The sequence below is a fragment of the Saimiri boliviensis genome, chromosome 5, assembly GCF_048565385.1.
Source record: "Saimiri boliviensis isolate mSaiBol1 chromosome 5, mSaiBol1.pri, whole genome shotgun sequence".
NCBI lineage: Eukaryota > Metazoa > Chordata > Mammalia > Primates > Cebidae > Saimiri > Saimiri boliviensis.
In genome coordinates, this window is record NC_133453.1 from 136793763 (window position 1) to 136807715 (window position 13953).

The 13953-nt window shown below is 49.5% G+C and overlaps 1 protein-coding gene across 2 annotated transcripts in view; it reads right to left on the reverse strand.

Moving 5' to 3' along the window:
• Window positions 1–273: 273 nt before the first annotated feature.
• The window catches only part of FAM174B (family with sequence similarity 174 member B), a 94872-nt gene continuing 81192 nt past the window's right edge, over window positions 274–13953 (reverse strand). Inside the window, exons 3-6 of one of the 2 annotated variants that reach the window (XR_005582326.2) lie at window positions 3627–3700; window positions 2985–3124; window positions 2629–2699; window positions 713–730 (exon numbers count right to left, since the gene is read on the reverse strand). Coding sequence is in view for 1 of the 2 variants with exons in the window: in XM_039480082.2 (XP_039336016.1) it covers window positions 2663–2699 (37 nt within the window). In the remaining variant the exon portion in view is untranslated. Of the gene's footprint in view, window positions 731–2628; window positions 2700–2984; window positions 3125–3626; window positions 3701–13953 lie in introns of both variants that reach the window. The other variant, XM_039480082.2, reaches the window with a different exon arrangement.

Here is a 13953-nt window from a genome sequence, read left to right on the forward strand (position 1 = left end):
TGGCCACCCTGCAGGCCGAAAGCATTTATGATAAATATAGCTCTCCCTTCCATATGTATGAACCTCATCATCCTTCAGCTGACAGTTCCAAATTTTCCCTCATCTTCCTGTCTTCTTCTAAGCCCTCCAAATTCTTCCAATATCTATCAATTTACTCATTTCCAAAGCTGCCTCCACATCTTCAGCTATCTTTATAGCAAAGCCCAACTCCTCAGTATCAATTTTCTGTGTTTGTCCATTTTGCATTGCTACAAATGAATACCTGAGGCTGGGTAATCGATCAGGAAAAGAGGTTTATTTTGGCTCATGGTATGGCAGGCTGTACAGGAAGCATAGTGTTGGCATCTGTTTCCGGTGAGGGCTTCAAGAAGCTTCCACTCATGATGGATAGCAAAGGGGAGCAGGTATATCACACAGTAAGAGGGTGAGCAAGAGAGAAAGTGGGGGAGATGACAGTCTCTTTAAACAACCAGCTTTCCAGCAAACTAGTAGAGTGAGCACTCATTCATTCCTGTGAGGAGGACACCAAGCCCCCAGTCATGACCCAAAGTTCTCCCACTAGACCCAATCCCCAAAACTGGGGATCAAATTCTCACATGAGATTTGGAGGGGACAAATGTCCCAACCACGTTAGCCAGCATCTCAGCTCCAGATAATACCAGACTGCTAGAGGGAAGAACACTGGTGGGTGTCCATGCTAGCTGCTTTCCATTGACATTTTCTTCTGAACCTAGAAACAACCAAAAATAACTTGGTGAATGTACTGAAGTTATTTACCATTTACAGAGACTGAAATGTCGCAAAAAAAAAAAAAAAAAGGCAGGGTTTAACACGAGGTGTAGGTTAATGATACTGGAAGATTTGGTTTCAGTGTACTATATTTCTAACATCTTTCCAGAATCATCTGTCCCAATACAGAAACCATCTTGTTTCCTGGGCATGCTATGAGAACAGGAAAAGCACTACATTTTTCTTCAAAAAAGAATGCAAAATCCACATGAACGAAATACATTTTTAAGAACTGAACTAAGAGACAAAAATAGCTAATATTTGAGCCCAAGCGCTGTTCAGAATATGTACCTATCATTTGATCTTCACAATAACCTGAGGAGAAAGACAGTATTTCTATCCCCATTTTGCAGATGAGAGACCTAAGGGACAGAACAGCTACGGAGCTTGGCCAAGGTCACACTTAAGAGGCAAAATCGAGACCCCATCCCAGAGGAAGGCCTCCATGGTCGATGCCCTTAACCACTGCCCTCTCCTACCCTTCACACATACCTTCCTTAATCAAAAGAATAGGTCCAACAATGATGACTTCCCTTTCTAAGGGAATCCATAGGTTTAAGGTAGTAACAGGCTACATTATAGACCTTAACAAATCATATTGAAATTCTCCTAAAGAAAAGTCAATTCAATCTATCACATAACTTTCAAAGAATGATGAGCCAGGCACTGTGGGTGGCTCACGCTTGTAGTCCCAGCACTTTGGGAGCCCAAGGCGGGAGGAGTGCTTAAGCCCAGGAGTTCAAGACCAGCTCTGGCAACATAGTGAGACAATCTCTACATTTTTTTTAATTAGCCAAGCATAGAGGCACATGCCTAGCTACTCAGGAGGCTGAGGCAGGAGGATCACTTGAGCCCAGGAGTTTGAGGCTGCAGTGAGTTATGATCACACCACTGCACTCCAGCCTGGGTGACAAAGCAAGACCCTGTCTTCAAAAATAATAAGGTCATACCACATTTTTAGACACAAACACATTGCTTAGCAGTTATTATCAAATGCCTGAGCTAACTAGGTCAGAAATGGAACCCTAACTGATGGTTTAGGACAGAAACCTAGAAATTGTGCTATAGACTGACTGTCCGTGCCTTCCCAAAATTCGTACATTGAAACTTGGTCCCCGATGTTATGGTATTAGGATGTGGGGCCTTTGGGAGGTGATTAGGTCATGAAGGTGGAGCCCTCAGGATTGAAATTAGTGCCCTTATATGAGGAACCCCAGAGAGCTCCCTCACCCTTTCCTGATCTTGTGAGGATACAAGAAGTTGGCAGTCTGAAACCTGGAAGAGGGCCCTCACCAGAACCCGGTCACGCTGGCACTCTGAGCTCAGACTCACAGCCTCTAGAACTGCGAGAAAGAAACCTCCGTGGATTTTAACCTACCTGATCTATGGTCTTTGTTAGAGCAGCCTCAGCTGACTAAGACAACTGGATTCATTTTAGGCATAAGTTCTGGGTTTCCAGAAAATGAAAAGTAACTTGATAATGCAATGCTGTCCACTGGGATTTTTCAGCCAGGGCCTCTCCAGCTCCCAGCAATTCTGGACTGATTATGTATTTCTAGGGACTGTCCTTGCTCCAGAGCCTGCAAGGCTTTCTATGTTCACAGTCTAGTCTTCACCCTCTCACAATGACACAGAGAGATTGCCAGAGTCTCTCTAAGAAGCACAAACCTGGCCTAATACAGATGAGCTCATCAGGAGCTCAGGGGCTGCTGCTTCTCCAGACTCCCCAGGAACCATGAGCTCCTAGGACAGGCTCCCCAGAGCACCTCCCTTCTCTTTCACGAGGAAGAAGGTCTCAGAGGCAGCTCCCCCAGGCTTCTTTCAGGCCCAAAGGCTTACCTTTTGCCTCTGCCTCCATTTCTGCTAGGTTCTCTTATTCCAGTCTGTACATATCAGAAGTCGTCAGGAGCCTGAAGAGAAGCAGATAGAGCCGTGGTGAGTCATTTTACATTTTCCAGACACTGAATTCCTAAAAGAAAACCTCAGCTTACAGCCTTCCTGCTCTCAGGAACCCCCAGCAGGAGAGCCCAGGTCCCGTCAAAACGCATGGCTGCTGCTGCCCAGACTTCTGCCCAGAGAATGAAGAGGCATTAAAGCCCCACCTGGCCCCAGACCCACATCCTGTCCAGCCACTCAGCAGCTGGCGGGCTCTCCTTTGTCATGATGCTCTTTCTGCTGTGCCCTCGGGGGCTCACCTCTTGCAGCCTTGATGGTGCAACTCTTGCCAGGGCCCAGAAGGAACGAGCCGGAAGCCCCCTGAAGGCAGCAGCTGCTGTGCTTCTAAGCTGAGACTCTTCTTTACGGTGGCAGGTGCCCTGCCTCCTTGTCTGCAGCTCTGGGTTTAGACAAAGTGCATTATTAGGCTTCTTTCTTCCCCGGGGCCAGCAGGGTTTCAGCATGACCCAACTAGGGGTCATTTCCACAAAAGAAATGTCCTCAGGCTGACAAATCCTCCCATTCTTCCTTGATACAGGATCTCTTCAGAAACACAATAGCCTAGGTTTCTTCCTCTTTCCCACCCAACCTGCTCACTCACCTCCTCATGCCGCCACCGCCACCCCCAAGCCCGCCACCAGAACACCCATCCTCGGCTTCCACTGAGCCCCTGGCTACTTCAGCGTGTTCTCCCCACGTTTGTGCCCACATACGTCTTCCTACAAGCTCCCCCGTCTCCACACCGCAACTTCAGAGGCTGAAGCTCTGCCCCACTCAGAGAACATTAGCTATTGGTCAGGAATATTGTGCAAAAGACTTCACTTAATTGGAAAAGTGAAGTCACTTCACTCCTGGTGGTCCCCAATGCCCCCTGGCCCTCAGCCATAGGACATAGCTCTCACCTGGACGGTAGACACCCTGTTTTCACTTCTCACTCTTCGCCCCTGGAAGCCAGGGCTCCTTTCCCATCCATCGGCTGTTGGGGGTGAAAGAAAACTCTGTAGTACTATACTGAGGTGACGTTTCCACCACCAGCCATCTGCTTGGGTCCCTCGTAATTCTCCACCAGAGACTGCGTCATCTCGGAGTTCTGAGGAATTTACTTTCCAAGAAAGAAGGTCTTGGGTCCTTGGGTCCTTGATCCCTAATGGGATTTCGGTCAGATGTATTCCTGGCAGCTGCCAGCTCTTTGTGCAGTGAGAAGGGGTACAGACTGTGCAGCTACACGAAATGAAGTACCTTGGAAAACGTGCCCTTACAGATGAGACGCAATGCCCCCAGGCATTCTCCCTCCTCATCCTGGGCTGCTCTTTGCAAGTGAAAGTCTCATGCAGTAGGTTCCCTGTGCCTTCCTCTCTGGCCCTGACCTTCACAGGAGACTCTTCTGGTGCCTCCTGGACCACCTGCTGCCTTACACCTGGGCTCCGTACCTGAGTCACCAGCATCCACTCAGAGGACACTGGGCAGCTGAGACCTTTGTTTTTGGCTGAGGCCAGTCCTCATCCAGTAGGGTACCCAAGCACCCACAGCAGCTGCCCAGGCAGCAAACATCCCTGTCAGTTGGGAAAGACTCACACTTTAGCTTCCCTACATGGACTTTGCTTTGGGGGAAATTCTAGGATTTCAAACTCTCAGGGCCCATGGTCACTGAGCTCAGTGTCCCCAGTAAGACACACCCAGCAGCTGCACCTCTAAGAGCTTGTGCTTCTGCCAGAACAATAAGCTTCTACTAGACACGTCAAATCCCTTCTCTGATTTGACGTGATGGTCACTGTCCCCTCAGTTTGGCCCCCCAGCGTCTCAGTCAGTGGGAACGCCAGGAAGCACAATGTAGGAAGAACTGGAGTGAGGGAAAGGAAGCCACCAGCCTCCTGCTGAGTCTTGATTAGGGCTCCTGGACAGACCTTCCAGGATCAACAGGAGAAAATGGATTATCCTCCTCCCATGGAGAAAACTGTTGGAATTCACATAAACCCTCTGAGCCCAGGCGTCCTCAGGTGTACAATGAGGACCCTGGACTCCAGGTTCTCTGAGTGCTTCTCTTTGATAGACAGAACGATGCCCACGCCCTACTCCCCAGAACTTGTGAATATGTCACGTTGTTTGGCAAAGGGGGAATTAACATGGCAGGTGGAATTTAGATTGCTAATAGGCTAACCCTAAGACAGGGAGATTAGCCTCCATTATCAGGGTGAGCTCACTGTAAGCACGGGGGCCCTCATAAGTGACCGAGGGAGGCAGGAGACATAGTGGCAGGATCAGAGACAATTTTGAAAAAGCCAGCTTTGAAGACGGAGGAAGAGGCCATGAGCTGAAGGATGCAGGTGGCCTCTAGAAATGAGAAAAGGCAAGAAAATGGTCCTGCTGTAGAGCCTGCTGCGGAGCACAGCCTTGCCAACACTTTTATTTTAGCCCAGTAAGAGGCAGTGTGAACTTCTGTCTTCCAGAACTGTGAGATAATAAATCTGTACTGTTTTAACCCATTTATCTTGTGGCTAATTTATAACAGCAGCCATGGGAAAGCAGTTCACCCTCATCCCTCACATCCACACCGCATCTCCCTCTTCTCCCTGGCATTCCATCTCCTCTGCCTCCCATCACAGAGCCCCAGGTGCCACCATGGCTATGTTTTTCTTCTGAGCATACAAATGTTTTTCTTCTGAGCTGCAGCGCAGCCTCACTGCAAATATTTGTATGCTCAGAAGAAAAACACAAGTATAATGGCCTGTATTTACGGGAGACCTTACTGCTTTTAAATTGCTGTCATACAAAAACAAAACAATTTTGTCAGCGTGTTATGTGCCAGTTCCTGAGCTGGTCTCTGCGGATGCAAAGACACATGGATGTCATTGGTTCTGTCCAGGAATTCGCCTGGAAAAAGAAACCCGGGAGACACTGCCTGGAATTCTTGATGCCTCCAAAGTTAGACTGGAGTTAGATTAACCCAGCCTCTCTCTGTGGAAACAGCAAACAGCTAGAAGAGTGACATCAATCAGCCACAACTGCTTCATCCTCATAATATTGGAACAATGATGTCAGACGGGACACGGAGACTGTCTGGGTATATGTGGCTCTTTTTTTTTTTTTTTAATCTAGTGAAAAAAATCCAAGTCACAGCCATGACACTGACCCATCAAAAGATCCTTTCATGTTTTCTTTTGTGTTAAATGCTCTTTGTGTGTGTGTTTTTTTTTTTTTTTTTTTTTTTGTGGAAGAGGTGGATGGAAACTTCTAGTAATAATGAGTGCTAGAGAGAATTCCTGCTTAAGAGCAGGATCTCCAAAAACACATCCTTTGCTTTCTGTCTCCTCTCCGTTTCCTGATTCTCAAAGACATTTCAAACTCATAGATATTCTTTACGTAGATGAATGGGACAAACTCAGACTTGAGAGTTGATCCTTTTTTTCTTTCTTTTTAGAACATGAAGAATTGCCATTAGGACCCGGAAACAAACATGGTGCGTAGAAGGCTTACTGACTAAGGAACCTGAACTGAGTTCCTCCTCTAGTGCAGAATAGTGACTGCTGAAATGGCCAGACTGGCAACAGAGCAGGAGGCAAACGGGCATTCCTATTAGATGAACTGTCCAAGAAACTATAATTTTTTAATGGGGTTAAGATTGCCTGCTTCTATAAGAAGACAGGTATTTTCTTTATCTAGCTAGGTGAGACCACACATTTAGAGTTATAAGACAGAGTGACAAGATCAGAACTACAATTATGAGTTATCCACAAACTGTCGCAAAGGCAGACAATCTTTTTCGGATGCTTTCTTTAGCCTGAGTTTCTGAACCTACTATACAAAGGAGTACTGCCAAGACCCAGCAAAAAAAAAAGAAAAAGAAAAAGGCCCTGGTGGCTTCAAAGATTTTGACATTGACCTGTCCCAGTACCTGAAACACACAAAATCATGTGTCAGTGAGCTCAGCCTGGAGCCCACACCTTGGCCATCTGCCCAGAATTCTCACCCCTGTTCTCTAAAACTCTACTGTTTCTTCTTGGTGGACTACTTTCTGATCCAAAGGGCAGTATCGATGAGACTGTGATGCAGCTGAGACATAGATAAAAAGGACAGTACACAACACAAGACGGTTTAGAGGAAACCTGCTTCCAGATGGAAGAACTAAGCCCCTCACATGTCCCCACAGAGATGTGACGTTTTAGAAGAGAGCTTGCAGACCCAGCTGCCAACGGTCCATCGTTGCCATGTGGGAGGAGCTGGCAAAAGACGCTACTAACAATAACAGGAATAAGAACTGCCTTGTTACTTTAAAGTTTCAAATCATCTGTTAAAGCTGATAATGGAGGCCACTGACATCTATTCTGTTCATTGTACTCTGTCTCCTCTTTTACTTCCCTCCCAGTCCCTACACTTTGCCAACTATGTCGTTCACCAGTTGTCTCCCAAGGAGGATGAGAGCAGTGGTTCCCCACCACATGTATCTTGACAACTTTTCCTACAGCACCTCTTGGCATCCAGCCTCGCAAATTTTCTTCTCCTGCAGTGATTCTGCTAGTCCCCTCTTCCTTTGAAAGACCACCGCCCTTGACTCTCAAAGCACCAACAATTTTCTGCTTTCCTCCCATGTCAACTCAGCACAGGGCTCTCCATCAGCTTTAGGCATCACAGAGCTGCAGGCATAGAGCAATTCAGCATGCTCATACCAGCAGCAGCATACAAAGTCACTGACCAGGAAGCCACATGTTCCAAACACCCTTGTCAAAACCAAGGACCCAAAGAAGTGTAGCACACAGGTTTGTCCCTGGGTAACATGTCAATGGAAAATGGAAATGACACCAGCAGAGGACAGCATTACTCCAGACAGAGGACCAGGGCATCATGTGGGCCAGGGCTGGTCTGCGGAGAGAGGTGGGATCTTTGACATGGTCTGGCTGGAAACGTTCTCATGAACGAGGAAAGATATATGACATGGGCGCTGAAGAAAAAGAGCATCTCGGAAACAGACAGAGGAGGCAGGAGATAAGAGCGTTCACAGCATGTTAAACAACACAGAAGACCTTTCTCATGGGATGGTAGAGAGCGTGTAGAAGAAACAGAAGAATGGGATGGAGAAGAGATCACTGGGGCCAGACAATAGTTGAGTCTGGAAAGCTGAGCTGAAGACACAAGACTTTATTCTGTTGGCAGTGGGGCGTCATCGAAGGCTTGAGAGCAGGGGTGGGGCGCTATGGCTGCCTGAGGTCTAAGAAAAATGACTCCAACAGAGTGCATGGCATGGATGGGTGGATGAAGGAGTCTGAAGGCAGAGAGATTGCAGTAATGGGCTAAATGGTAGCCCTGAAATAATTCATGTCCAGCCAGCCCCTGAGAACGTAACCTTATTTGGAAATGGAGCCTTTGCTGATGCTCCCATTTAAGATGCGGTCATACTGGATTGGGGTAGGCTCTGAATCCGATGGCTGGTATCTTCCTAAGAGGAGAAGAAAGAAGGCTGTGTGATGATGGAGGCAGAGACTGGAGCTGCGCGTCTAAAAGCCAAGGAGCAGCAGGGATTGCCGGCAGCCACTGGGAACCTCCTTCATGGGCTCCAGCGGGGGCCAACACGGCTGGCACCGCGATTTCAAACTTACAGCCTCTCCAAAACCATGAGAGAACACACTTTTGTTGTTTGAAGCCGCCACATTTGCGGTCAGTCCTCTTCCACAGCAGAGGGGACCAACGCAGAGACTAATGAAGAACCCAGCTGGACTGCGGGCTGGGGAAAGGTCACCTAGGCCCAAAACCAGGCCTTGGAGAAAACCACATCTGAAAGGAATGATCAACAGGAAATCATAGCTGGGGGACAAGCGAGCTGTAGGAACAACGTATGACTCCAGATTCACAGAGGGTGGACCAGAACTGCCCACTTCACTCTGGGGTCCACTCTCTAAAGTGAACGTCAAGGAAGCTCATGTTCCTTGAAGGTGCTCCTGAGGGGTAAAGGCTCCGTTTGGATTCCCAACCTTGAGAGTCAGCCTGGAAACAATCCAGGGAGACTTGTCAGCCCTCACTCAAAGACACGTGACTGCATATTGGAGTCAAATTATCTTGTTTATTTCTCCTTTCTGTCCTACATTCTTTAAGGAAGAAATGAAGTCGTCTAGAGACTCGCCCAGTGTCTGCAGCAGTGCAGAAAAGCCAAAATGAAGGTGTTGCCCCTTGAGGCGGACGTGGTAAAAGCAGGGATTGTTTAGAGAAACCTGAAGGGGAGGTGAATGTTGAGGGAATATCCGGCTCTTCTCAATGTCCAGGTTCACCCTTCAGTGCAAACTTTCTGAGATCTGGATGTTCATGGATAAGGGAGCCCTTGCTGTCTCTTGCCCCACGCTCAGCTGGGTGCATGAAAGCAGTCTTTATTCTCCCTCCCCCCGCAGCAACTGCAGAGCCCAGCACCAGAGGACGTGAGGACACACGCTGTACCCCAAGCCTGTGCACGGGGCACACTCTAGAGGGAGGGGCATTTCCATCACCCAAGAGTGTTCACCACCAGCACCCCCAACCCTGTTCCAAGGACCCCTTTCAGTACACCACTAAGTTGTCAGAAATAGAACACCACAGTCTCTTTCAGGGGGGAAATAAAAATCCTGCCTGTGTACCAACTGTCCCTAGAGCTCAGGCTGTGATTATTTTGTGGCCTTCATGCTTCTCACGGCCTGGGGTCCTCCCGCTTCCACCTGGGGGTTTCTGAAAAGTGAAGAATCCTGTCCCCGGGTTTGGCACCCACTGGTGATGCCGCCACCTCAAGCCACGCTAGATGGTCAGCCCTCCCCAAGGACTCAGAGCCGCCCTCCCTGGAGCCATCACCTAGTCTCCTATTTTTCCCCAAGGTGCTACTTGCACCCTTTAAAAGTGCAGCTCACAGTGAGCGTTAGGGTCCTCCCATGCACCTTTTACCCACTAAGTTGGCACTGTTTGAGGAAGTGAGTTTTAATTACACAGGTGGAGGGCCTAGGCGGAGATACAGACATTCTCGTGCATTGCTGCGGGAATGCGAATCAATACAGATATTTTTGGAGGTAAAAATCTGAGATTGGATTTTTTTTTAATATGTCCTACCTTCTGACCCAGAAATTCTGCTTCTAAAAATGTATTCTAACAAAATGAAGTATGTGTGCAAAGACCTAGCTAGAAGGCCATTCATCATAGCCTTCTGTATAAAAGCAAAATAAAACAGTAACATCCAAATATTCAAGATGGAAAGCTATTTTAATAAATATTGGAGAGGGAGACTGTGTCTCAATAAATAAATAAATACGGAGACATTTATGCAATAGAATATGATCTAACTACTAAATTTGCTGCTTGTAAAGGGGCATCAGTTGCCTCCAGGGGGCGGACCTGAGTGGGCTCCCAGGCAGAACACAAAACGGGCAACCTTCCCCTGAATGCACCTTTGCACCTGTCAAATTTTGAACCATTTGAATCCCAGACAGGAGATCCCAGATAGGTCAATAAAAGTTGAAAGGGTGTTTCGGAAAAAGAGTAGCATAGACAAGAGAAAGATATTCATGAACTATTAAGTGAAACAGATATGTTGCAAAATAATGAGTTACACCATTTCTACTAAAACACAAAACCAGAAGTCTGGAAGGAAATTCCAGGTTGAACAGGTTATGTTTCTAATGGACGGAGTTACAGAAGTTTTTTTCTTCTTCTTCTTATACGTATTTTTCTAACTTTGCTGCAAGGAGCATGCTGTATTTTGAGGGGAAAAGGGAGCAACAAACGTTCTTTTAAATTCTTAGAAAACGGTGTAGTTACAAAACGTGAGCTCGGCACTTGCTCTCCTCCCTGTCTCAGACAAACTTTTACGAAGAACAGAGACACTCGCCATCTTCACCTCCTCACCACCCCCGCCCAACCCAACTCCCCCCGAAAGACTGCCGCCTCAGCCTGCTCAAGTCTGGCTTCCACCCCACTTCCCCTGCCCCCGAACTCGTCTGGCAAATGGCGCACCGTCTCCCTGACCATTGCCAGAGCCAGGAATGTCTCCAGCCCTCCTCTCACTGGCCTCTGTGCCACATTTGTGTTCAGTGGGTTTCTCTAACATTAATTTAGCCCCAAGTATATGTCAAACATAGCTTTAGGCACCTGAGGGAGACATCAGCCCTTAATACCGGCCACTGCCCTTGGCAGCCCGTTTAAAGGCTGATAGGAGAGGAGAGAGTGGGTGAAGACCCCCAAAGTCTGTGGGGGACAGCTGTCTTCCTCAGCAGCATCACACTCCCCAGCTCTCCATCCCCGGCCTCCTCTGCCCCTGTCTTGCTTTTCTACTTACCCCTTGTAACCTATCCTCAGGAATGTGTCCCTGCCCAGTGCTCCCCTCCCCTCACCCTTGCAGCGCTATCTCATCGACTGTTTAGAAAATACGTGAATGTTGACGTTCAAGTGCCAGGCTGGCCGGGAGCGACAGACACTTCCATTCCCATCTCCCCTGAGGCGGCAGACACCGATTGTTATGACACCCCCACCTCCCCACTCTGTTCCTTTCTTAGTTGGTGGCGTCTAACCAAGGCTACTCGAACTTGCAACCCCTTCCCTCCTCCTCAGGATCCCTCCTGCCCTTCCCCCACCCTCACTGGGGCTTTTCATCTCCTGCCTCATTCCTTGCAGTGGCCTCATCTTGTGCCGCAACTTTTGACCCCTGCACACTGAAGGGGTCTGTCCCCTGCACACTGAAGCCAACAAGCTCCATCCAAAATGCCCATCTGGCCCTCTGGCTGTCCTTCCCAGAAAGTTAACAGAATAAAATAGAGGCACAGCAAGCCTGTCACCCATTACCCCTCATTCCCTCTGCAATCCCACCCTCCTGGTTTCCTCAATACTTATTTCCCCGTGTCCTCACCCTTGCCCTGTCACACCTCAGTGCCTTCCCCACACCAGGGTCCCCATACCCACTCCACTCCTGGATTCCCCATATCCCAGTCCTGGTGTGACTTAAGCCCTTTCTTCATCAGGATTCAGCTCAGGCCCTCCCTGCTCCAAAACCTTCTTAGGGACACAGGCCCTGGATGCGGACCCCTCCTCTGTGACCCGGTCGCTGCTAGAGCAGTGCACTCTTGCATGGAGACCTCAAATGCATGTGTGCTTTCCTCCAAGGCAGCTCTCAGCCCCTCTAGGGCAGCTGCTGTGGATAGTAAATGCCTATAGGCCCGGCTCCTAGCACAAGACCTGACTGCTACCGTCAAACAAGGAGCCAGCAGAACGTTGGCCTAGGCAGTGGAGCTATTTCTTGTATCTTAAAGCATGGCAGGCCCAGTGAGAACTGTTCACAGAGGTTCCTTTGCCCATTTAATATCGGAGGCCCCAGACACCCCAGTGCCCAGGGCTGCCCCCGTGTGTCCTCTGCCTGTCCTCTGCCTGCGGCTCAGCCAAACCCAGCAAGGAGGCCAGCCCAGGCTCCACTTCTTCCCAGGAGCAGAGTTGATCTGCAAGTCCTTAGTCCACCAGGAGAGGGGTCCGGGGGTCTTCTGGCTCCGATCCCTCTGAGCCTGCCTGAAGGTAACACAGGAAGCTTGGCAAGCAGAGCACCAAAAGGGCCCTGGGTCCTGAACCTCCATTTTTTTTTTTTTTTTTTTTTACAGAATCTTGCACTGTTTCCAGGCTAGAGTGCAGTGTTGCAATCTCAGCTCAATGCAACCTCCGCCTCCCAGGTTCAAACAATTCTCCTGCCTCAGCCTCCTGAGTAGGTGGGACTACAGGCACGCGCCAACACACCCAGCTAATTTTTGTATTTTTAGTAGAGACGGGCTTTCACCACGTTGGCCAGGATGGTCTTGATCTCTTGATCTCATGATCCACCCACCTCGGCCTCCCAAAGTGCTGGGATTGCAGGCTTGAGCCACTACGCCTGGCCCTGAACCTCCATTCTTAAAAGGCCTTAGACCATACGCTCATCTCCAGTGAGGTCCTGCCTGATCACCGTATTCTTCTGTGAGCTAAAAACCAGGGCTTTTTCCTACTGCTAAAATGCCCTCAAGAGCTGATACAGGAGAGGCAGCAACACTGGGGGGCCTAGGGGTGTCAAAGGTGGGGGCAGGCTTTCCTCCAGCTCCCCTCCCCATCCCCCCACCATCCCCTGCAAGGCACCAGGACAGCAGGGCCCAGTAGCCCTGCGAGGCAGAGCCCGGGGCTGCCAGAGACCAGACCCCCAGAGTGACAGGGTGAGGTGTGCTCCTCAGCCTTGGAGACATCAGTTTCCACTCCCTGTTGCCATGCCAAGGTAAAAACATTGACTAAATCCAGCACCTAAATCCCTGCACAGCCCTGCCCCGTCTGTGTAGGCTGCGCGCACTCAGCCGCCTGCCCGGAAGGACGCGAGAGCCGTGGCGGAGAATGAGCCAGAGCAGCGGGAAAGAGAAGGGCCGCGGGAAGGCGGATGTCCCCCGGCCACAGACCCCCTCTGCTGGGCCTGCCTGGGCTCTCCCATCAGGTTTTTTTCAGCTAAGGCAGAGAGAGCCCCTGGGAAATGATAAGGCAGGGACCGAGGATTCTCACACGCAGCTGTGGCTGCCCTGAAGCTCTCGCTGGGAATTAAGCTATCAGGTTGATTCACCACATATTCACTGTGCATTTCTCATATACCAGCTGCTGGGTCCCCTCAGAAAGACCTGAACCCCGACAGCCTTGCAGCCTGTTAGTCTACCTGGCTGCAGAACCCGGGCACCAACCGCTGAGAATCTTTAGGATTGGAAATTCTGACGGCAGTTGAGAGCAACGGTGAAGCAGTGAAGCCCCAGGCAGAAGAAGAGCACACAGACCTGGGAGCGTGCAGAGGCAGCCTCAGCCCTGTCAGGGCCTGCGGGGGATAGCGGAGGGGAGGGAAAAGATAAGCAGAGATTCTGGGCTGGAGGCCTACCAGGAAGAAGGGGACCAAGTCAGGAAGGAGAAGACGAGGCCACACACTAATGGCTCTAGAGGCAAATTCTACCAGCCTGGGTGTCAGTTTGGAGGCCTGCCCTGTGTTGAAAACTCACAGCCTTTGAGCTAACCACCTCTCTTACCACAAAGGCAGGAGCTATGGCTGCCTCTGGTGCTGAATGGTGGGCATTGTGAATCAAGACCAAATTCATGACGAACTTGCACCTTTTGTAAAAGAAACAAATCAGCAACCGGCCAGTTCAAAGGAGCTGACCAATGATCAGGCCAAGGCGTGGGTGTGTAAAAGAGATGTCTGTCTGTGTACAGGCTTGCTTCCACGTGGCCAGCTAATGGTGGACGTGGTGATGG